Source organism: Triticum aestivum, chromosome 3D (genome assembly GCF_018294505.1).
Source record: "Triticum aestivum cultivar Chinese Spring chromosome 3D, IWGSC CS RefSeq v2.1, whole genome shotgun sequence".
Lineage (NCBI taxonomy): Eukaryota > Viridiplantae > Streptophyta > Magnoliopsida > Poales > Poaceae > Triticum > Triticum aestivum.
In genome coordinates, this window is record NC_057802.1 from 548388944 (window position 1) to 548412963 (window position 24020).

At 45.6% G+C, this 24020-nt stretch overlaps 1 protein-coding gene across 1 annotated transcript; it reads left to right on the forward strand.

The window, feature by feature from the left end:
• Positions 1 to 21696: 21696 nt before the first annotated feature.
• Positions 21697 to 22318, forward strand: LOC123075313 (defensin Tk-AMP-D3). The gene is made up of 2 exons (XM_044497950.1): positions 21697 to 21855; positions 21978 to 22318. Exons 1-2 carry the CDS (start codon positions 21801 to 21803, stop codon positions 22148 to 22150), a joined length of 228 nt encoding a protein of 75 aa, XP_044353885.1. The 5' UTR covers positions 21697 to 21800; the 3' UTR covers positions 22151 to 22318.
• Positions 22319 to 24020: the final 1702 nt, after the last annotated feature.

Consider the following 24020-nt stretch of genomic DNA (forward strand, 5'->3'; position numbering starts at 1 on the left):
TGCCATCAACCAGAATGAACATTAACATCTCATAAAAGTACATTGAAAGTCTGAATTCTGAAACTATCTAGCCACTGCACTAAGGCGGCCTCTAAGGTTTGAATGTGATCGGAACTTGCAACTCCCCTCTGGAAACCATATCCAGCTTCAAGTAGTTGAAGGTATGTGGATGCAGAGGAAGATGAGATTATATGTTGAACCTAAGGTTTGAATGCTAATGCCATATTCATGAAAAAGGAAAACTTCACCGTGCTCACATAAAAAAATTATATCAAACGAAGACACCGTTATTCATAAATATCCAGTGTATTCAAAAGTGATGGAGAATAAAATTGGAATGTGCCTCCTCAAACGCTGACTGGACTCAGGGTCCACCTCGGCGCCCTCCGCTCGCCCACCTCCCGTCCTCGTTGACAGGTAGTACCACGGACTTGCTGCCCTGTAGGCTCAACATCATGTACAACCGCTCCTGCAGCACCAAGCACGTCGACCCAAAATTAAACCATGTAGCATCAGAAACTACAAGATGTTACAGCACAAACAACATTCAGTTCTACAACAAAGTTGAAGCCAACTCAATGGTTTGCACTATATAACTTAGTAATATGTATTGACAATCAAAAGTGCTTCAAGTAAAAAAAACACAGAGGTTATGCACCTACTTCCGTTTGACCACGACAACTCACCCACAGAATTGGAAGTCACACAATGGGTCACGGCTTTAAATAACAAAATTGAACCACCTAGAAATCAGGAAGTCACACAATGCTAACACTTTGTAATTTAAAGGAGATAAAGAGTTCAGAATCGTATGATGAATAGAAAAATGAAAATCAGCTATGAGACATGGATGTCAGATGGCTTGCTATGTTTTGTAGCACCAATCTATGTGTAAAAATTGAGATGCTGAGAAATAGGAATAAGAATTGTACAATAAACAAATCTTAGCAGAAAATATGAAAGTATTACCCTAATTTTCAGAGTTCAGCAATGACATATGGTTTAATGTTCAGCAATGCACAAGCACGCATCATGCAACAGTACAGAAAAGGATATCTCAGGAGGAGCCGATGCCTACCTATTGGAAAAGACGAGTCTGTGTGGATATCTGCAGCAACAGACGACTGGCTTCGGGAGGGACGCAGCAGGATGGAGAGCTCGTGGATGGATCTCTATCGGCGGCAGCAGGAACGGGGAGCACGGATGGAGAGCTCATGGTAGGGCTGGGGCCCGGGGAGCGGCAGGGGAGAAGCGCGAGGGAGATGACAGACGAAGTTGGGGGCTGGAGGACGGGGATCAGGGGAGGGGGTGGATCCATGAGCGCGAGGACGGCGGATGGATCTCAGGCAGAGCGCGGAGGACGGCGGCTCGATCTCGGGCAGAGCGCGACGACGGTTGCTGCATCATGGGCGGAGCGTGAGGATGGCGGCTGGATCTCGGAGAGAGCGCGAGGACGGCGGCGACGGCAGCAGGACCGTGGTGGAGAGCGAATACGGCGGCGACGGCGGCAGGGCCGTGGGTTGAGCGCGAGGACGAGGGGATAGGGATAAGGTGCAAGGGCGGTGATTGGCAGCCTGGCACGGGTAGGTTACCGACTTGGTTCAATTTGGGGGATAAAAATTTCCTGTCTCGCGCCTAAATGGCGCGCCAACTTTCCAAGTTTCAGGATTTTGAAAAGAAAAAATTCCAAATTTCAGTGGCTTGACACGTGTGCACCTACGCCGACACTTATTCCGTGTCCATACACCCTACATACGGCGACATATTGGATGTCACTAAGCATGTACCTACGCCGACACATAAATTGTTAGGGCCCACACATATGCCGACACACAACGTGTTGTTAGCCAGTTGCCGACAGCTAAGTTGTTGTTTCGTACTTGCTAACACATAGTGTGTCCACAATGATGTATCTACACCGACACATTGTCCGGGGACAAAACTTCATAGCTACCCCGACAGTTTTTTCGTGGAGACTAGTGGACCTTTGCCCACAGAAGTGTGTCACGTAAGCTCTACCGTGGTGTAGTGGCGTGAGCACTGCAGATTTTTTCTTGGCGATGATTTCGTTGTTGTTCAGAGGAGAGCAGGGTATTAACTGGGCGGGCTGTGCCCCGTCTAGCCCAGGCCAGATATCCAGCCCAGATACTAATTTTTTCAAGATGAAAATGGCTAGCCCAGCTATACGTCTTTTTGAGGAATACCCAGGCAAGGTCAACTTGTTATTCTCCGCCCCGCTGGGCTGCAAATCTTTCCTATGAGGGATGCATTAGGCTTAACAGGAAAATGGGCTTTAAAAAATAATAAATGGGATGTAATTATAAAAACTGGGCAGTAACTATAAAAAATGCACCAAACACGAAATTAGTTAACAAAATATTATTTATGGATTTTTAAAATCTTAAATTTTCATTGTTGCGCGCGCAATGTTTCCTTGGATTTTTACGTAATACAAATTTATATTTAATCTGACTAGAAATTTCGGGATAAAAATATTTCGGATCCCATCAAAATGTGGGAAATTTTATTGAATTCTGTCTTCAACGGTTGGTTGAAATTATTAATCGTTGTCCTAGCTAGAAAATGGGCTGTACTTTGAACAAACTGTAAATGGGCTGTTGTAAATTCCATTAGAAATCAAAAATGGGTTGTACATTCTTACAAAACGCAAATGGGCTATAAGTTCTCTGCCACACACTTGTGGGCCTACTAAGTGACGCGTCCCCTAAAAAAATAAGTTGACGCGTATGCAAGGCTTTGTCAACTTATTATAGTCAACACAAGGTTCTAGCAGTAGTGGCCGTTGGATGTCTATCCAACGGATGTCGTGCTTCTTCTTCAATCTCGGATATTCTTAGCTTCGGCCGCCCAAAAAATGATTCCTCCCCCTAACATCTGGGGCGCACCGTTTCAGAGGCTGACCTGTGGGCCTACTAAGTTGGAGCGTACCAAGGGCCTTGTCAACTTAGTCAATATAAACGATTCTAGCTTCAGTGACCGTACGATGTCCATCCAACGGCCGTAGTGCTTCTTCAACCTCTGGTCTTCTTGGTCCAGCCGCCCAAAGCAGCGCCGGTCGTGCCGCCTGCTCCTGCCTCCCGTGGCCGGCTGTGCTGCCGCGGAGGCCTCACCGCCCCCATACTACTCCCACCGCTGGCCAGGTCATCCCTCCACTCACCCACACCCCCTGTTATTCTGCGGCGACGGCAGCCTCACACCGCAGCCGAACCAGTGAACCCTCGTACTCCTCTCCGCGCGGGCTTCCACTGCTGCGTCTTCCCCGGCTCCTCGTCGTCCCCTTCCTAGGCCTCGCCGTCGTCCACCGCCCTGGTGCTCTCGGCGCGGTGTGGTCAACGACCGACTTCCATCGGAAGAGTACTGTACATGGAGAGGCTGACAGCTGGGTCCACGGCGGCCGCAAGGAAGTGCCTCCTTATTACGTGCAAAATAATTATTCCTCCACCTCACAGCGGGGACCCACCGGACGGGCCACCAGTATTTTGCGAAAAAAATCATTTCCCCCTGACTGCTGGGACCCACCGGACGGGCCACCGTATTTTGCGAAAAAAACGTTCCCCCCGATGTCAGCTCGGACCCACCGGAAGTGCCTCCTTATTAGGCACAAAAAATGAATACTCCTCTGGCTAGCTGGGACCCACCTTGGTGGGAGGCTAACTTGTGGGCCTACTAAGTTGACGGGGACGAAGGGCTTTGTCAACTTAGTCAATATGAACGATTCTAGCTCCAGTGACCGTATGATGTTCATCCAACGGCCGTAGTGCTTCTTCAACCTCTGGTCTTCTTGATCCAGCCGCCCAAAGCAGCGTCGGTCATGCCGCATGCTCCTGCCTCCCGTGGCCGGCTGTGCTGCCGCAGAGGCCTCACCGCCCCCAACTATTCCCACCGCTGGCAAGGTCCTGCGGCGACGGCAGCCTCACACCGCAGCCGAACCAGTGAACCCTCGTACTCCTCTCCGCGCGGGCTTCCACTGCCGCGTCTTCCCCGGCTCCGCGTCGTCCCCTTCCTAGGCCTCGCCGTCGTCCATCGCCGTGGTGCTCTCCGCGCGGCGTGGTCAACGTGGTCAAGGAACGACTTCCATCGAAAGAGTACTGTACGTGGAGAGGCTGACAGCTGGGTCCACGGCCACAACCCAGTTTTTTTGTGATTTGTCAAGTAAGTCGCTTTGTCAGGCCTGTTGGGCTGCAAATCTTTCAAGACGAGGAGAGCTTTCATTCGGCTGGCCGAGAAAATGGCCCATCAGTAATGAGAAATGGGTTGTACATTTTTAAAACACATCAAACCGGCAATTAGTTTCAAATATTATTTTTTTCATTTTGAGATTTTAAATTACATTAATTTTTATGCATGGAGAATTTGTTGGATTTTATATTGATATACATTTATTTTTAAAATCAGTTTGAATGTGAGTCGAAATTTCAGGATTAAAAACAGTTCGGACCGCACCGAAATATGCAAAATTTCGTATAATTTTTTAACCGTGGCCACAATATGGGCTGTAATGCTAACAAAAAGAATATGGGATCCAAAAAAACCTTAATAATTAGTAAATGGGCTGTAAATTATTAGAAATAATGGCAGATGGGCTGTATGCTGTTTTCCACAGATTTGAGGCTTTCCTAAAAAAAGGTTGACGCACAAGCAGTGACTGTTGGATGGCCATCCAACGGCCGTCGTGCTTCTTCAATCTCAGCTCTTCCTGCTCCAGCCGCTCAAACAAGCGCCGGCGGGACTGCCTGCTCCCTCCTCCCTGCGGCCGGCTCTGCTGCCGCGTAGGCACCGCCCCACCGTACTCCCATCGCTGGCCTAGCCATCCCTCTACTCACCCACACCTGCTGTTATTCTCCGGCTACGGCAGACGAACCAGTAAACCCTCGTACAGTCGTACTCCCCTCCACGTGGGAAACAACTGCCGAGTCTTCCCTGCCTCCGTGTCGTTCCCTTCCTAGGCCTCGCCGTCGTCCACCGCCCTGGTGCTCTCGGCGCGGCCTGGTCAACATGGTCAACGACCGACATGCATCTGAAGTGGACTGTACGTGGAGAGGCCGACAGCTGGGTCCATGCCGCACGCAAGGAAATGCCTCCTTATTACGCGCAAAATAATGATTCCTCCACCTGACATCAGGGACCCACCGAAAGGGCCTCTGTATTTCACGAAAAAAACGTTACTGCCGCTAACAGCTCGGACCCACCAGCTATATCTTCGCACGCAAGGAAGTGCCTCCTTATTACGCACAAACAAAATGAATACTCCCCCTGCTAGCTGGGAGCCACCATGGTGGGAGGCTGACATGTGGGCCTACTAAGTTGACTGGGACGGGGGCCTTTGTCAACTTTAGTCAATATGAACGATTCTAGCTCCAGTGACCGCACGATGTCCATCCAACGGCCGTAGTGCTTCTTCAACCTCTGGTCTTCTTGCTCCAACCGCCCAAAGCAGCGCCGGTCGTGCTGCATGCTCCTGCCTCCCGTGGCCGGCTGTGCTACCGCGGAGGCCTCACCGCCCCCTACTATTCCCACCGCTGGCCATGCCCTGCGGCGACGGCAGCCTCACACCGCAGCTGAACCAGTGAACCCTCGTACTCCTCTCCGCGCGGGCTTCCACTGCCGCGTCTTCCCCGGCTCCCCATCGTCCCCTTCCTAGGCCTCGCCGTCGTCCACCGCCCTGGTGCTCTCGGCGCGGCGTGGTCAATGTGGTCAAGGAACGACTTCCATCGGACGTGGATTGTACGTGGAGAGGCTGACAGCTGGGTCCACGGCCGCAGCAAGGAAGTGCCTCCTTATTACGCGGAAAATAATGATTCCTCCACCTGACAGCTGGGACCCACCGGACGGGCCACTGTATTTCGCGAAAAAACGTTTCCCCCTGACTGCTGGGACCCACCAGCTACATCTTCGCATGCAAGGAAGTGCGTCCGGGCAAAAAAACGATTCGCCCCCTGACTGCTGGGACCCACCAGCTACATCTTCGCAGGCAAGGAAGTGCCTGACAGTCGGGACCCACCTGGTCGAAGCGTACATAGCATTGTCATTCTGGTCGCGAACGTGTACGTACATACTGGTCGATGTAGAGGCGCGCACATGTCGTAGTAGAGGCGCACACGTAGCATGTACACGTGCGTACAGCGGCCAGTGTGCAAGAAAGAATATATGGCCACGTACGTACATACGGGCAGGGTCTCGAACGCCTACTCGCGCATACGTACGGCCAGGGCTCGTGTACATGGCTGGGTCGGAACAGAGAAATAGCGTCATCGTCGTGTTCATGGGGAGCCAACCGGCTGGGTCAGAACGGAATGCGTTGTCGTGTTCATCGGGAGGGCTTGGACGGAACAGCCGATGGAAACGAGGCCTGGCGTACCGCAGAACGGAGGAAACGGCCTTGTGTTTGACCGGCCACGTTTGAAACGGGATCCTGTTCATTGGGAGGGGTCTGGCGTACCGCAAAACGGAGGAAACGGACCTCCTACGGTCAAAACGGTGGTCCTGTTGATCGGGAGGGGTGTGGCGTACCGCAAAACGGAGGAAACGGACTTGTGTTGGAGCGCTACGGTCGAAACGGGGGTCCTGTTCATCGGGAGGGGTGTGGCGTACCGCAAAACGGGACTCCACGGGGCACTGTTCATCTCCACCGTCGACCCCCTCCCACCTCCACGGGCTACTATTCATCCACGGTCGACCTCCTCCAGCCTCCACCTGCGACTGTTCATCCACGGGCTCCTGTTCATCCAGCCTCCACCACGCGCTACTCCACCGGCTACTGTTCAACCAGCCCTCTCCACGGGCTCCTGTTCAACCACCCCTCCACAAGCTACTGTTCATCCAGCCCTCCACGGGGTGGTCCTGTTCATCCTGCCCTCCACGGGGTCCTGTTCATCCAGCCCCAACCGGCTCGATTGATCGGGGTCCTGTTCATCCAGAGGCAACACCACGGGGTCCTGTTCATCCACCCCCATCGGGAACTATTCAACCAAACCCCCCCAGCAACGCTCACTGTTCATCCAGAGGCAGCATCGATCGGCTTCAGTTAGCAGCAGTAGCGAAGGAATCGCTTGATCGGGTTCAGTTAACAGCCATCGATCGATCGCTCGGGTTCAGTAACGCGTAGCCTGCAGTGCAATCGCTCGGGTTCAGTTAGAGCCCAACGCCTCGCTCGGGTTCAGTTAGAGCCAACGCCTCGCACACACGCGCGTACGTGTACGAGAGAAACGCGCATCGCTCGGCCCCCGACCTCCCACCGTAACCGGGAACTCCCCGAAATTTTCCTCGCCCTCGCTTCTACCACGGTTTTTTCCGTCATGGACGGCCCAAAGAATGTCATGCAGCTGCGTCTCCGGCCCGCCCAGGACGAAAAGCCCATTTTCTGTCATGATTTTTTGTCATAGAAGTAGGAGCCCACCACATCTATGATGATACCGGGTTTTGTCACAATTATCGTCATAGAAGTGTCATATGTATGACAGAAAAAAAATTCCGTTCGGCCCAAAATGTCACGGATGTGTCTTTTTTTGTAGTGAAATGATGTAGAATTTTCTGGAAAGCATAAAGGAGTGTTTGAAAGGAGTTTTTCAAAGAAAGACCTCGGTGAAGCTGCTTACATATTGGGCATCAAGATCTAGAGATAGATCAAGACGCTTGATAAGACTTTCGATGAGTACATACCTTGATAAGATTTTAAAGGAATTCAAAATGTATCAGCCAAAGAAGGAGTTTTTGCCTGAGTTGTAAGGTATGAAGTTGAGTAAGACTCAAAACCCGACCACGCCAGAAGATAGAGAGAGAATGAAAGTCATTCCCTATGCCACAGCCATAGGTTCTATAAAGTATGCCACGCTGTATACCAGACCTATTGTGTACCTTGCTATGAATTTGGCAAAGGGGTACAATAGTGATCCAGGAGTAGATCACTGGACAACAGTCAAAATTATCCTTAGAAGACTAAGGAGATATTTCTCGGGTATGGAGTAGATAAAAAGTTCGTCGTAAAGAGTTACGTCGATGCAAGCTTTGACACTGATCTGGATGACTCTGAGTCTCGTGGGTGCAATTGGCTAGAGTAGCTCTGTGCCGAGCATTGTAGACATAGAAATTTGCAAAATACATACGGATCTGAATGTGGAAGACCCATTGACTAAACTTCTCTCACAAGCAAAACATGATCACACCTTAGTACTCTTTGGGTGTTACATAGCGATGTGAACTAGATTATTGACTCTAGTAAACCCTTTGGGTGTTGATCACATGGCGATGTGAATTATGGGTGTTAATCACATAAAGATGTGAACTAATAGTATTAAATCACATGGCGATGTGAACTAGATTATTGACTCTAGTACAAGTGGGAGACTGAAGGAAATATGCCCTAGAGGCAATAATAAAGTTGTTATTTTATATTTCCTTATATCATGATAAATGTTTATTATTCATGCTAGAATTGTATTAACCGGAAACTTGATACATTTGTGGATACATAGACAAAACACAGTGTCCCTAGTAAGCCTCTACTAGACTAGCTCGTTAATCAAAGATGGTTAAGTTTCCTAACCATAGACATGTGTTGTCATTTGATGAACGGGATCACATCATTATGAGAATGATGTGATGGACAAGACCCATCTGTTAGCTTAGCATAATGATCGTTAAGTTTTATTGCTATTGCTTTCTTCATGACTTATACATATTCCTTTGACTATGAGATTATGCAACTCCCGGATACCGGAGGAATACCTTGTGTGCTATCAAATGTCACAACGTAACTGGGTGATTATAAAGATGCTCTACAGGTATCTCCGAAAGTATTTGTTGGGTTGGCATAGATCGAGATTAGGATTTGTCACTCCGAATATCGTAGAGGTATCTCTAGGCCCTCTCGGTAATGCAAATCATAATAAGCCTTGCAACCAATGTAACTAATGAGTTAGTTATGAGATGATGCATTACAGAACGAGTAAAGAGACTTGCCGGTAACGAGATTGAACTAGGTATGAAGGTACCAACGATCAAATCTCGGGCAAGTAACATACCGATGACAAAGGGAATAACGTATGTTGTCATAACGGTTCGACCGATAAAGATCTTCGTAGAATATTTGGGAGCCAATATGAGCATCCAGGTTCCGCTATTGGTTATTGACCGGAGATGTGTCTCGGTCATGTCTACATAGTTCTCGAACCCATAGGGTCCGCACGCTTAACGTTTGATGACTATTTGTATTATATGAGTTATGTGATTTGGTGACCGAATGTTGTTCGGAGTCCCGGATGAGACCATGGACATGACGAGGAGTCTCGAACTGGTCGAGAGGTAAAGATTCATATATAGGACGATAGTATTCTGACACCGGAAGTGTTATGGGGTTACCGGGTACGTATCGGGTCACCGGAAGGGGTTCCGGGCTACCCCCGGCAAACTATATGGGCCTTATGGGCCAAGAGGGGAAACACACCAGCCACAAAGGGGCTGGTGCGCCCCCCCCCCCCCACATATGGGCTGGGCAAATTGGAGAAGGAAAGGGGAAGGAGGAAAGGAAAAAGGGAATAGGATTCCCCCTTCCCCCCTCTTCCCTTCCTACTCCGAATAGGAATAGGAAAGGGGGGGGCGAATTGGGAGGTGCCCAAGTAGGATTCCTCCTACTTGGGGCTTCCCCTTTGCTGCCTCTCCTCCCCTCCAACCTATATATATGAGGGGGTGCACCGCTAGAACACACAACAAACATTGTTAGCCGTGTGCAGCGCCCCCCCTCCACAGTTTACGCCTCCGGTCATATTCACGTAGTGCTTAGGCGAAGCCCTGCGCGGATCACTGCACCATCACCGTCACCACGCCGTCGTGCTGATGGAACTCTCCCTCGACACTTTGCTGGATCAAGAGTTCGAGGGACGTCATCGAGCTGAACGTGTGCAGAAATTGGAGGTGTCGTACGTTCGGTGCTTGATCGGTCGGAACGAGAAGAAGTTCGACTACATCAACCGCGTTGTCAAACGCTTCCGCTTTCGGTCTACGAGGGTACGTGGACATACTCTCCCCCTCTCGTTGCTATGCATCCCCTAGATAGATCTTGCATGAGCGTATGAAATTTTTGAAATTGCATGCTACGTTACCCTACACTTCTTGGCAAGACCTCCTAGATAAGTTTCCAGTTCGTCTCTCTTCCGAGTGAGAACATCAACTTTGTCAGCCAAAGCCACCTTCTCCTCCTTCAGTTGCACATCCTCTTTCTTCGCTTTGTCAACAGCAGTTTTCAGCTTGGCGTTCTCCTCTTCCAACTTTCCGACTGAAGCCAGCTTCTTGTCAGCAAGTTCAGTCCTCTCTCGCGCCGTCTTCTGCGCCGCTGCAAGGTCAAGATCCTTCTGCTCCAGAGCCTGCTTCATTTTGTCTAAAGAAATAGTATTCCTCGGACGAGCTTGGAGTTGACGGTTTTCATTACGCACATCTGTTCGAGTGGAGTCACTCGGTTCAAAGGATGGAAAGGAAAAAATAACAAGGCATGCAGTCGACGAGTCGTTACCTCCCATGATTGCCACCTCATCTTGAGCCTTCTTCAAGTTCTCCCTGGCCAGATCTAGGTCGAGCTTGAGTTGGATTTTCTCCTGTTCCAAGGCAGCATATTGAGTCCCAAGCTCACAAGATTTCTGCAAACAACAACAAGACAAGTCAATCGACAGTTACTTCCAAATGGAAAAGTGCAAGATCAAATTGTACAGTAAAAGAGTTCTAAGATAGCTACCGAATCAAACATCCAACAGCAGTCTCGGGGACTACACCTAGTGGGTGCACTCAGCGTGCCCCCACTAGTTACATTTCCCACTTAGCATGGTTAGCCCAGCCCGAGTGGAAGGAATCAAAAAAAACATCATCATCATTAGCTCTCAGACCACCGCCGATTGCCCGCAGTCGACCGAGGTCTCGGGGACTACACCCAGTGGGTGCACTTAGCGTGCCCCCACTGGTTCAGTTCCCACTCGGCACGACCTGTCTAGACCGAGTGGAAGTACTACAAGCAGACATTTTGCAAAGACCCCCGCCGAATAAAACATTCGACGGCAGTCTCGGGGACGACACCCAGTGGGTGCACTCAGCGTGCCCCCACTGGACCAAGGTCTCACTCGACACGACCTGGTCGACTCAAGTGAAAGAGCTACGAAGCAAAAGAGAAACACCCAGTGGGTGAACGGTTGCAAGGTGCAAACTCATGATAGATGCACATAAGGTTTCAAAACGCTCATCTACAGACATCTTACGAATAATAAAGCAGCAGTTTGCAGCAAACATATCCTAACAGAACAAGGGTCAAGCTAGAAAAACCAATCGGAAATCAACTTACAGTCCCACTTACTCGAACATTGGCTCGGAGAGTAGAGCTGGCGTCATAGGGGGCCTTGCTGGTGTCATAGACCACCTTCAGTCGGTCCATCATCAGACCTGCCTGGATCATGGCTTCCTTGGCAACTCCTACTTGGTCCTCCGGGACGTGATGCATAGCAAATAGAAGAGATGATGGAACTGATGATGTGGCTGGTGGAGTAGAAGCCTGAAGTTGCGCAATCGGATCAGGAGCTTGAGCAATCGACGTTGAGGGTTGTTCAGTCGACAGAGGATTGGCAAAAGAGACCGAAGCCCATACTAGATCATCAAGTTGTTGGACCACTTCAGATGCCGAGCGAGGTGTTCGGGCTCCAGGAACCCTCTTGCTCAAAGTTCTGCCTCTCCTCCCGGTATTCTTCGGAGGCACATCCTCATCATCATCGTCAGGAAGCTGGATAACATCTGTTGGTGCTGCAAACACTCGACAGTGCAATTTCAGTTGACCAGAAAGTCAATTGACAGAACATAGACACGGCTATGGAACCATACCTGCCCGAGAGGTGGCCGCATCCGTGGTTTCCGCATCACCACGCTCCTCGTCAATGTCCATGGATGTTGCAGAGGTAGCAGCACTGAAAGTTCCAGAATTCATTCGGTCAAGCAAGGGAACGAATCCACAATAACACAAAAGAACAAAAGAAAGAAACCCTAACGTTGAAGCCACAGGCACAACCACCTTGATCCTAGGCAGGGCCTTCCGAGGTTTGGGCGGGGCAACTTTGGCCTGCTTCGCGGCCTTCTCTGATGGCTCAGGAGTCGATGTCTGAGTGCGCTTTGGAATCTTTGCACTCGGCGCGACAACTTTGCCACGTCCCCCTGCAGGGTCATGCGACTTCTTGAACGACGCTCCGAGTGGGGCGGTGAGTCGACCTCTTCACTGCTCCCCGAGTCTTCATTGTCATCTTCACTGTCATCTGCATACTTAAAATCGCCACTCTCGCCATCACTTTCAACTCCTTCTTGGTACTGCCCTCCATTCGGCATCAAGTACATCTTGGTGAAAATCTGCAAGGCACAAGTTACAAGTATCAGTCGGATTCAAAAACAATCGTGGATCTAAAGGAAAAAACTCTCGGTAAATTAAGCCTGACCTCATCTCGAGCATTGTTCGCGTCGAATGGCAGAATCCTCCTGGACCCGCTGGGGTTGTCCTTGTTGCCAGTAATGCTCCTGAGAAATTGGGCCACCGTCTCCTCGGCAACCTCCTCCGGGTGGGTTCAAGTGGTGTCTTCTGGACCCGAGTACATCCACATAGGATGGTCACGGGCCTGCAAGGGCTGGATGCGTCGACTGAGGAATACCTCCGATAGATCCATGCCTGTCACTCCGCCCTGAACCAATGCGACGACCGCGTCGACTAGCATTTTCACCTCCCCCTTCTCCTCTGGCGCTACAACTAGTGAACGAGGGGTGTGATAACCCACAAGTATAGGGGATCGCAACAGTTTTCGAGGGTAGAGTATTCAACCCAAATTTATTGATTCGACACAAGGGGAGCCAAAGAATATTCTCAAGTATTAGCAGTTGAGTTGTCAATTCAACCACACCTGGATAACTTAATATCTGCAGCAAAGTATTTAGTAGCAAATTAGTATGATAGTAGTGGTAACAAAGATAACAGTAGCAAAAGTAATATTTTTGGTGTTTTGTAGTAATTGTAACAGTAGCAACGGAAAAGTAAATAAGTGAAGAACAATATGTGAAAAGCTCGTAGGCATTGGATCGGTGATGGAGAATTATGCCGGATGCGGTTCATCATGTAACAATCAAAACATAGGGTGACACAGAACTAGCTCCAATTCATCAATGTAATGTAGGCATGTATTCTGAATATAGTCATACGTGCTTATGGAAAAGAACTTGCATGACATCTTTTGTCCTACCCTCCCGTGGCAGCGGGGTCCTGGCGGAAACTAAGGGATATTAAGGCCTCCTTTTAATAGAGTACCGAAACAAGGCATTAACACATAGTGAATACATGAACTCCTCAAACTATGGTCATCACCGGGAGTGGTCCCGATTATTGTCACTTCGGGGTTGCCGGATCATAACACATAGTAGGTGACTATAGACTTGCAAGATAGGATCAAGAACTCACATATATTCATGAAAACATAATAGGTTCAGATCTGAAATCATGGCACTCGGGCCCTAGTGACAAGCATTAAGCATAGCAAAGTCATAGCAACATCAATCTCAGAACATAGTGGATACTAGGGATCAAACCCTAACAAAACTAACTCGATTACATGATAGATCTCATCCAACCCATCACCGTCCAGCAAGCCTACGATGGAATTACTCACGCACGGCGGTGAGCATCATGAAATTGGTGATGGAGGATGGTTGATGATGATGATGGCGACGAATCCCCCTCTCCGGAGCCCCGAACGGACTCCAGATCAGCCCTCCCGAGAGGTTTTAGGGCTTGGCGGTGGCTCTGTATCGTAAAACGCGATGAATTCTTCTCTCTGATTTTTTTCTCCCCGAAAGCAAATATATATAGTTGGAGTTGAGGTCGGAGGAGCTCCAGGGGGCCCACGAGGTAGGGGCGCGCCCTAGGTGGGGCCCACCCTCGTGGACAGGGTGTGGCCCCCCTGGTCTTCATCTTTTGCAAGGATTTTTTATTATTTCCAAATAGACGTTCCGTGGAGTTTCAGGTCATTCCGAGAACTTCTGTTTCTGCACATAAATAACACCATGGAAATTCTCCTGAAAACAGCGTCAGTCCGGGTTAGTTCCATTCAAATCATGCAAGTTAGAGTCCAAAACAAGGGCAAAAGTGTTTGGAAAAGTAGATACGACGGAGACGTATCAGGGTGCAGAGTCTCTCCAGAGAGAAAGGAGGAAGGCCAGTCGACTGACCAGGAGTCAGAATATCTTTGCAGTAGAACCAAGTCGACTGCCACCCTCTAACTGACTTGGGAAAAGTCATGGGAGGAAAAGTACTTTTACCCCTCATCTGGATTCCTAAACCCCCACACATCTAGATCACGTGTGTCTTCTCGTCGTCTGGATTGGCTTTCTTTATCGACTGGGATTGACAAGTGAAAACGTGCTTGAACAAGCCCTAGTGCGGCTGACACCCAAGGAAGTTCTAGCACATGGAAACGAATGCAACGAGGTACGAGATAGTGTTGGGAGGTAAGTGATGGATCTGAGCACCAAAGAAATTCAAAAAAACCCGAAAGAACAGATGTGGAGGCAGGGAGAAACCTCGATCGACGTGGGTGGTGAGAAGGACGCACTCACCCTCGCGCGGCTGGGGCTCGGATTCATTCCCCGCAGCCTCCAAGACCCATGAGCAATCAGGTCGTCATGGGCAAGATTCTCCAAGTCCTCCTTCACGACGGTGGAGCGGATCCAGTCCCCCTGGATCCAACCAGGCGGCAGACCGGACCGTGACGACGACCCCCTCGCCGTCTTCTTGCCATTCGCCGCCGCCATCGCCTTCTTTGCGTGCTCCAGGGCCGCAGTCTTCTCCTTCACCATGGCAACGGAGCGCGAGCAAGCCGGGTGGAAGCGTCGAGAGCAGAGAGAAGCAAGGTGGAGAAGCAGAGAGAAAGGGAATCGAATGGGGCGCACAGTGCATTGCATCGGCCTCGGAGCCTTTTATGGGCCTGCTTCCGAGTGGCTGACCCATGGGCCCGAGCGATCCTATCACATCCCGTAACAGGAGCTTGCTCGACATGTGGCGAAAAAGGCGGCACGGAGATTGAGGCGTCTCTGTCTACTCGTTCCCTTTACTGCGCCACGCTCCATCCCGCGTGCTTCTCCAAAATTTTGAATCTCGCGAGATCCGGGAACCGCGGAGCAATCAATCGCATCAAAGATATCATACTCTAATTCACTCGATGATTTGCGGCATAATTCACCCGGCGATCTCAGAAACCAGAATCGATGAAGGCGACTGATGTAGGGTTAAAGTACCAGTGTGCTTTCCAGACCTCGATGTAATGCCTCCGAAGCATAAAATCGAATCAGAACCAACTTCAACCCTTCTTCACTCGAACCTCAATCCATTCGGGGGCTAATGACGATAACATGTACCTAGGGTAGGGTCTTTGGCCTGACCTAGACACCCTACCCAAGGACACTGCCCTAGAGTTGAAGGCATTCAAAGTCCAACAGAAGGCACCGACTGAAATCACCATGAAGTGCCATCCACTTGACAACAGATTCCAGTCGCATACCTCAATTCCACTCGACCACAGTAGCGTCACTCGACCATACGAAGAACCACTCGGAATACAGAAGATTTAAAGCCACCCCAGGATGGCAACGGTCAGGCGTTCACTCCGTAGTCATAAAGATCATTAATAGCTAGCGTTACCAGTAACGCCCCTGTCTTAACTCACATTGAACCCTGTGTAACCGAGGGCTGGAGGGACTTGGCGCACTCTATATAAGCCACCCCCCTCCTCTGACACAAGGGTTTGCACCCCTGTAACTCTCACGGATAATCCAGTCGACAAACCTCCGAGGCACCGAGACGTAGGGCTGTTACCTCCTCCGAGAGGGGCCTGAACTCGTAAACTTGCGTGTACAACCTTGCTGTAGTTAGGGCCTTGCCTCCTCCTACGTACCCCCTACACTTACTGCCAGACTCACTCCCACAAGAGGGCGGTCACCTCAAACTCTAATACTTGTGGTGCTTTAACCTTATAATATACTTCCTCCGTCCCAAAATAAGTATTTTTGATTTGGTACCACTTTGTACTAAATCTAAGACACTTATTTTAGGACGAAGGGAGTATATGAATAAAATAAAAATAAATATAAACAAAATTGAAGTTTTTAAGGGAGAATGAATTAGTGGCATTGATCTTACCCATAAAAACAAAGAATATATAAAATAAATAAATCAAATAAGGACAAATTTTGCACACAATTTATATAGAAATTGCTTCTTTTATATTATGCAGGAATAAGCATATAATTGTGTAAGTTTCATAAAAATAAATTCTCTAAATAAATAAAATAATAAAAATTAAATCAACTATTGACAAAATTTGCACACAATGTACATAAAATTTGTACTTTTTTAGAATCTAAAAATATATAATAATGATTTTTTGTAAAAATAAGTTTTCTAACATGGAATGAATTAGTGGAATGGTATTACCTTAAAAGAAGAAGAAAATGAAATAAAAAAACAAAAAAGTCAAAATAATGGAATTTTAGAAGGGAAAATGAACTACTGGCATTGGTATTACTCATAAAGAAGAATAAATAAATAAATAAATACTATAAAATAAAAATAAAGTTTAAAAGGTTGAATGAATTAGTGGCGTCGATGTTAGCCTTTAAGTAGAAGGAAAATGAAAATAATAAAACAAATAATGAAAAAATTTGCACACAATTTACACAAAAATACACTTTCATAATATGACGAATAAGGATATAATAGTAGAAATTTCATAAAAAATGAAAGATTCCTAAGAAGGAATGAATTGGTGGCATTGATATTACCATTAAAGAAGAAATAAATAAAATAAAAAACTAAAAAAAATCAAAATAATGATGTATTCCAAGAAAGATTGAATTAGTGGCTTTGGTATTACCCTTTAAGAGGGAAGAAACTGAAATAAAAACAAAAAACAATCAAAATAATTAGATTTTTTTAAGCAAGAATGAATTGCTGGCATTCGTATTACCCTTTAAGTAGAAAAAAATGAAAAAAATCTAAATAAACAATGACAAAATTTTCATAGAAATTGCACTTTTTAATAATATGCAAGAATAAGCATACAATAGTGGAATTTCAATAAAAAGAAGTTCCCTAAGAAAGAATGAATTAGTGGCATTGCCATTGGTAATATCTTTAAAGAAAAAACATAATGAAATAAAAACTAAAACATAATCATAATGGGGAAGTTTCTAATAAAGAATGCGTTACTAACGTTGGTATTACCCTTTAATAAGAAATAAAATGTAAATAGTAAAATAAACCATAACAAAATTTGGTTAGAATTTTCACAGAAATTGCGCTTTTTATAATATGCAAGAATAAGCATATAATAGTGGAATTTTCGCAAAAAAAAAAATTAGTTTCCTAAGAAGAAATGAATTTGTGGCATTGTTTTACCAATAAGGAAGAAACAAAACAAAATAAAAGCAATAACAAAATCAAAATAATGAAGTATTATAGGACAAATGAATTAGTGGCTTTGGTATAACCCTTTGAGAAGAAACAAAATGAAATAGTAACTGAAAAAAATCAAAATAATGAAGTATTATAAAAATGAATGAATTAGTGCCTTAGTATTACCCTTTATGAAGAAAGAAAATGAAATAACAACTAAACCAAAATCAAAATAATGAGTGTTTCTAAGAAAAAATAAATTGTTGCCATTAGTATTAGCCTTTTCGAAGAAAGAAAATGAAAAAAAATCCTAAAACAAACAATTACAAAATTGGCGCACAATATGCACAAATTGCACCTTTTAAATATATGTAAGAATAAGCAAACTATAGTGGAATTTATGCACACAAAAAATCCGACAATGAATGAATTAGTGGCATCAGTATTACCCTTAAAGAATAAAGAAAACGAAATAACAACTAAATCAAAATCAAAATAATAAAGTTTTATAAGGAACAATGAATTAGTGACATTGGTATTACTCTGTAAGGAAAAAAAAATGATTTTAGAAAATTGCACACAACTTAAAATTGCATTTTTGTGGTAGTATGCAAAGAACAATCATGTAATAGTGTAATTTTCACACACATAACATAGTATTTGTGTGTATATATTTACACTCGCCCAACATCCCAAAATACCTAAACATAAAAAATAAAAACCAACTAATAAAAAAACAGAAGGAGAAACACATAAAAACAGAAAAAACAAAGGGAGAGAGGGACTGCTGGGCGGCATAGGTAATGGGCTTCAGCCCAATAGCAAATTAAATGACCCAAATATGCGGTGATTCAAAAAACAGCCCAACCAGCTCACAAAACAGCACAGGAAAAAAGGTATGAATCTCAAAGCAAAGATCATGGCTGAAAATTTGACTGATCCAAAATCAATTTTCAGATGACTTACAAATTGCTAAAGTGTAAAAAAGATGAATCTATAATATATTTTTGAGGGGAAGGCCTTCATGGCTAGCTTTATTAACTTAAATCACACTTACATCGTCTGCTAAGAAAGAAAAAATAAAACTTGGTGGTGTATGCAACATCGGTGGATTAGACTTCCCAAAACTAGCTAGCTCATGGGCAACCATGTTTGACTCCCTATTACAATGTTCAATAAGGACCTTCTCGAAATTGGCAAGTAGACTTCGACATTCATTGAGGATCGGTGCAGCCACCAACGAGTAGCCCTCGTTTCCATTCAGTGAATCAACAATAGTCACGTTATCAGTTGGACCACAACCTTCTCACATCCCTGACTCTGAAGGAGCAAAAGTCCTTGAAGCAGCACTTCTGATTCAAATGAACCTATAATATTATGTACAAGCTCGTAGAAGAATCGAAGCTAACACTTTTTTACTTCTGAAAATGAGCGTGGGCTTAGAAGGGATTTGACGGAGGAAGATAAGCGACAGTTCAAATCGGCTTCTAATGGGCCTGGTTACGTGGATCACCAAAGATAAAGCTTCCTCCTTGTTCTCGTCGAGAAAAAGAACACTCCACATCTTCCTCATCGAGAGGGGCCACCTAATCACACATATCGTCGGCCGACCGGTCTCCTCCGCCAGCGATGAGTGAGTGCTTCTTCTCCATCCATCAATGTTTTCATTCGATTGTCAAGAGGATAGATGTTTTATTACTATTTTGTTGCATTTCTTAGTCTGAAGCATGCGCTTTGCATAATGTTTTTTAGTCTGAATCATGCACCTCTCTCCGCATTTGTTTTCATTCGAAGTCAAGAGAATATTACTATATTGCACTTTGCCCTCATAAGTGTTGAAAACTTTAGTACCCATTTTCTCGATATTGCATTTGTTTAGTCCCAATCATACGCTTTGTAGAGCCAAATGAAGTTGGCAGTTCTCTCAGTAGTTAGAAACACATGCAACACTCACTAAATATATTTTTCGACCACACTTGCTAAGTATCCTAAAGATGTTGTATTTTGCCACATTAGTTATAATTAAATTTTTAATAGCTCCATTCTAGGATATAAGGGCCATTTAACTAAATAGCAAGATTTGCCCGAAAAAGAGTGTCATTCGCGCATGAATAGCATCCTTCAAACAAGCAAAAACACCGATGATTTGGATGTGAAATATTCATGTTCTGACTGCTGGCTTCTTATGTACAGATGATTGCACTTATTTTCCATCCTGTTGTTCAGTTTTATTCCTGCCACAATGGGATCATCCACTTGCCACTTGCTCTTGTTACTGCTATTGATCTGTGTTTGTGAGTAGCTACCTCCCTTTTTAATTGCAAGCGTCCTTTGTTTAATGGTGTAGCTTTCTTTTGCTTGAGAATAACAATCCTCCATAGTCGTCAGGTAGCATCATATAGATCCCCTGCCTTTTTCTGTTCTGATTTTTTTTTAAATTGCAGAGGCAATCAATATGTGTTGTTCCATTGTTCGTTCAAGGAACAACTCAAGCAATGGGTGTGTGTTCGTGCGATGTAAGCTGCCATGGATTGCTGAGAGCTGGGGCAAACCGAGAGCAGAAGCTAGGGTTGTGTTTACATACTCTTAAATGTAGGAGGATGATTCTTCACAAAAAGGAGTGCTTTGACAAAATTGACAGTCCTAATCAAAGTGGAAAACAAAATTGAAACAGTTCAATAACTTCCGTCTCGATTATTATACATTACAAGTATGCTCCTTGAACCTGCGTATCACTTGATTGGAGAACACAAAATTGGATCTTTATTGACTGATGCCTCTTATTCTACAATTTTCCCCAAGGATAAGGTGTAAAAAGATGGTGAATATGGGGACATGAAAGAGGGTGTGGAATACATGGATGATGACCATGAGTTGACTCGACCTCCCGCAGATGTTGCTTTGAACTTTTATCTTCTTTATTGAGGTGTGTTATGATTACTGGTTCGCTGGCTCCTTTGATTGTTGACCTGTAAGTATGGAATAAAATAGCCACACCCCACATGAAGTTTTTTTTTAAACGAGGCAAAAGATTTGTCATTTTTATTGATTAAGATGGAAATTTTAGAGGTTAAGGCCCAAGGCCAAGGCGAGGTTACAACAATCATTCTTGCAGCAATATGTTACTGAGGTGTTTAGCCCGTGCAAGGCTCCAAAGCGAGGCCGCCTATTTAATTCTATCAAACAAGACTCCCGCCGAGTTGGTGACGTTGCAGTCATAATAGATTTCGAGCAATGTTGTTGTAGTGATGGTAGACGCAATCATCCATTTGGAGAGTTCCATTGCCATCATCGCATAGTTTGACATAGCCGCAAGGATGGCCTGAACTGGCATGATGACAGACTAGCCTTCCTGCACTGAAGTCACCACAACCTTTTGTTGACATATAGCTGAAGGTCAGACTTTTTTAAGCAAGAAAGCACAAGAGGCAACCCCAAAAAAATTTACAGGGAAAAGAGCAAATCCATGCGGCACAGAGAATTAATGATTTTTCCTGGGATAATCATGACAACGAATCAATGTTGCGGTGCTCTTTAAAAAAAAAGATTGTGATGGTGGTGTCGATCTCGAGCAGATGGCCGGATGATCAAACCAACATCATCAGCGCACAGAGAAGATGCCTAATAGCTTGCTGCGATGAAAGGCCGTAGCAGATCTCTCTCCTCCGCAAGTGAGAAAGGCTTTCCTAAAACATCCACGACAATAACAAATAATAGAGGGTAGAGGGGATCGCCTTGACCTTGACACAAACCATTCACATGTCTTGTCTGATGAGAACTTGAGAACATGAAGAGTGCAACAGCCTGCAAACCCAACAACACCATTCGACACCCAAACCATGACGAGAACTTGTAGGGCACTTGAATCCATCGTGTAACCTTAACCGAGTGTCTAGTACAGTGTACAGTGGCTGATATGTGGACAAGACGTGACCAATTTTTCCACTTTCACGTGTTCTTTTACAGCCTTTAATTGTGTGTTTCCACAAGTTTGTCACACTGCCATACAAAAATAGGTTTGCTCATCCTTTCTATCATCTATTTTGGAACGGAGGGAGTATGTCAGTTACACTATCATACAAAAATTGGTTTGCTTAGCATGTCCATTTTCACATTGTCAGTTACACTACCCGACAAAAATCTATTTGCTTAGCCTGGAAGCCTGGAAGCAGCACAAAATTAATGCTAAAAAATAGAAGCAATGTATGCTGCCACGAGGGAAATACTCCTATATAACAAGCCCCCCTCCCCTCTCCTCTACACCCATCTACCATAGAACTCAGCTCCTCACATTCTACCATACAATCCTCTTCATCCTTCACAAGGAACCGCCATGGGTCTGTCCGCGAAGGTCTTCGTGGTCCTCCTGCTGCTGCTCGTCGCCACGGGTATGTATACATGCCTACCTTTGAAAATATTTGACATAACTGATGATGCATCCTACATACTGCTGCTAAAATTGTGTGAGATGATGACTGATCCGCACGCTTTGTTGATTTTGGCGGTGCAGAGGAGCAGGGGGGATCGGTGCAGGTGGCTCTGGCGAGGGATTGCAAGTCGGATAGCCACAAGTTCCATGGGGCGTGCTTCAGCGACACCAACTGCGCGAACGTCTGCCAGACCGAGGGCTTCACCCGCGGCAAGTGCGACGGCATCCACTGCCACTGCATCAAGGACTGCTAGATGCCTAGATAGCCCTGGCTAGTTTGTTCTCGCGTACTAGATGCATGATTCCATGTGATATTAGCTGAACGATGGTAGATCTATTATATGTCTATGTGCGTATGCGTGCGTTGATCTGCGAGTGCTGGTCCTCGGAGATTGCATGAATGAATAAGGGGAATTGCATCATCTTGTGAGTGAGCTCTGTTCCATGCTTTGTGAGATCATCGATCAATAATTTTTAGAGACTTGCTTCGGTAGACCCCCCCTCACAAACCGTATAAAGGATGGTCATTTGACCATAACGTACACCCATCTTTCGTATGTGACACGTACTGTACGTTGACGTACACAGCCGATCCGCCACACACACCCCTCTTCCTGGGCGGCGCATGGAGTAAGATTTGAACACCAGACCTTATGGTTTATTTCCACCTACTATAACCAACTAGGACAACTCACTTGTTATAAATAAATACTTCTTTTACTCTTATTATTGTTTATTTTCTCAGACTACTAATGAGAAAGCTTTGGCTGGTTGGATTTGACTTGAGAACGTGGCTTTCCATAGATAGTTTGCACAAACAAATGGAATTGGTTCCAATTTGTTCCCTAAAACTGTCCAGCGGAAATTAAGTGTGCTCCTAAAATCATGCGAGTATAATTGAGAGTCTGTTTACGTTCAATGAAATTTTGTATGCCATACATGCTACTAAAATCAGACGGATGTTAAATTATCTTCCGCCGGCATCACCTTGTGCTTCCTTTAGTTAATCAAATTGCTTCAAATTTAAAATATGTTCGAACTTAACCAAAATATGTTAAATTATCTTCCGCCGGCATCATCTCGAACGGGGAATTTGCTTGCTTCCGATGCATACCAAATTTTCTTTGAGGCAACACGCGTTTTCAACACAATGAAATCATGTTTCGGTCAATTCGAGAATTTACTCCTGGTGCAACTAAAATATGCTTCTATTTTTTGCAAGGAACTAAAATATGCATCGACTTAACACAAAATGTTATCCATATAATTATTATTTTCGTCCATCATAGCTAAGTTAGAGAATTTGCTTCCATGAGATAGATACATGATTCCAGTGTAATATAATATTCTCGTTTCCAATCACAGTAAAAATTGGGCACTCTAATTGTACATTTTGCTTCCATCATGGTTCAGATTTTAGAAATTTGGGTCACTTCATGGATGTCCAAAAAACACCATGTTCAACGGAGGGTGGTTGGCTAGGACAGAAATCTTCATTTGAGAGCACATTTTTTTGGCATCCATGAAATGACGCCAATATTTATTTCCAGGAGCTTATATGACCAATTAAAGGCACCGTGCCAAGTTGTTTTAGTTTTCGACAAATTTTGCATTTTCTGGAGTTTTCTCGGGCAAAAAAGTTCATAAATGGCCGAACGTGTCACAACTTGCGTACGATTTTGGAAATCGTTCAAATCTGGCCTGGATGCCTACCATGGGCATTCCCACCTACTTGCAAGATTTGGGATCATTTGAAGGATGTACAAACATAGACCATGTCCAACGGAGGGTGTCCGGCTAGGCCAGAAGGCTTCGTCTGAGAGCACGATGTTTCCCGATATCCTTCAAATGACCCCATTTTTTTTCTATGCCTTGTATGACCAATTCAAGGCACCATGCCAAATTATTTTGGTTTTTGACAAATTTTGCATTTCCTGGAGTTTTCCCGGTCAAAAAATGGTCAGACATGTCGCAACTTGCATAAGGTGTCAAAATTCGTTCAAACCTGGCACGGATGCCTACCATAGCCATGCCCTTGCAAATTTGGGGTCAATTCAAGAATTTCTAAAACTAAACGATGTTTAACGGAGGGTGTCTAGGTATGCTAGAAGGCTTCATCTGAGA

What these genes read in the sequence shown, in the direction of transcription:
- LOC123075313 (XM_044497950.1), top strand. Translation starts at nt 21,801, where the DNA reads ATGGGTCTGTCCGCGAAGGTCTTCGTGGTCCTCCTGCTGCTGCTCGTC. An exon ending in GCTGCTGCTCGTCGCCACGG is followed by an intron (nt 21,856 to 21,977) that starts GTATGTATACAT and finishes TTGGCGGTGCAG; the next exon opens with AGGAGCAGGGGGGATCGGTG.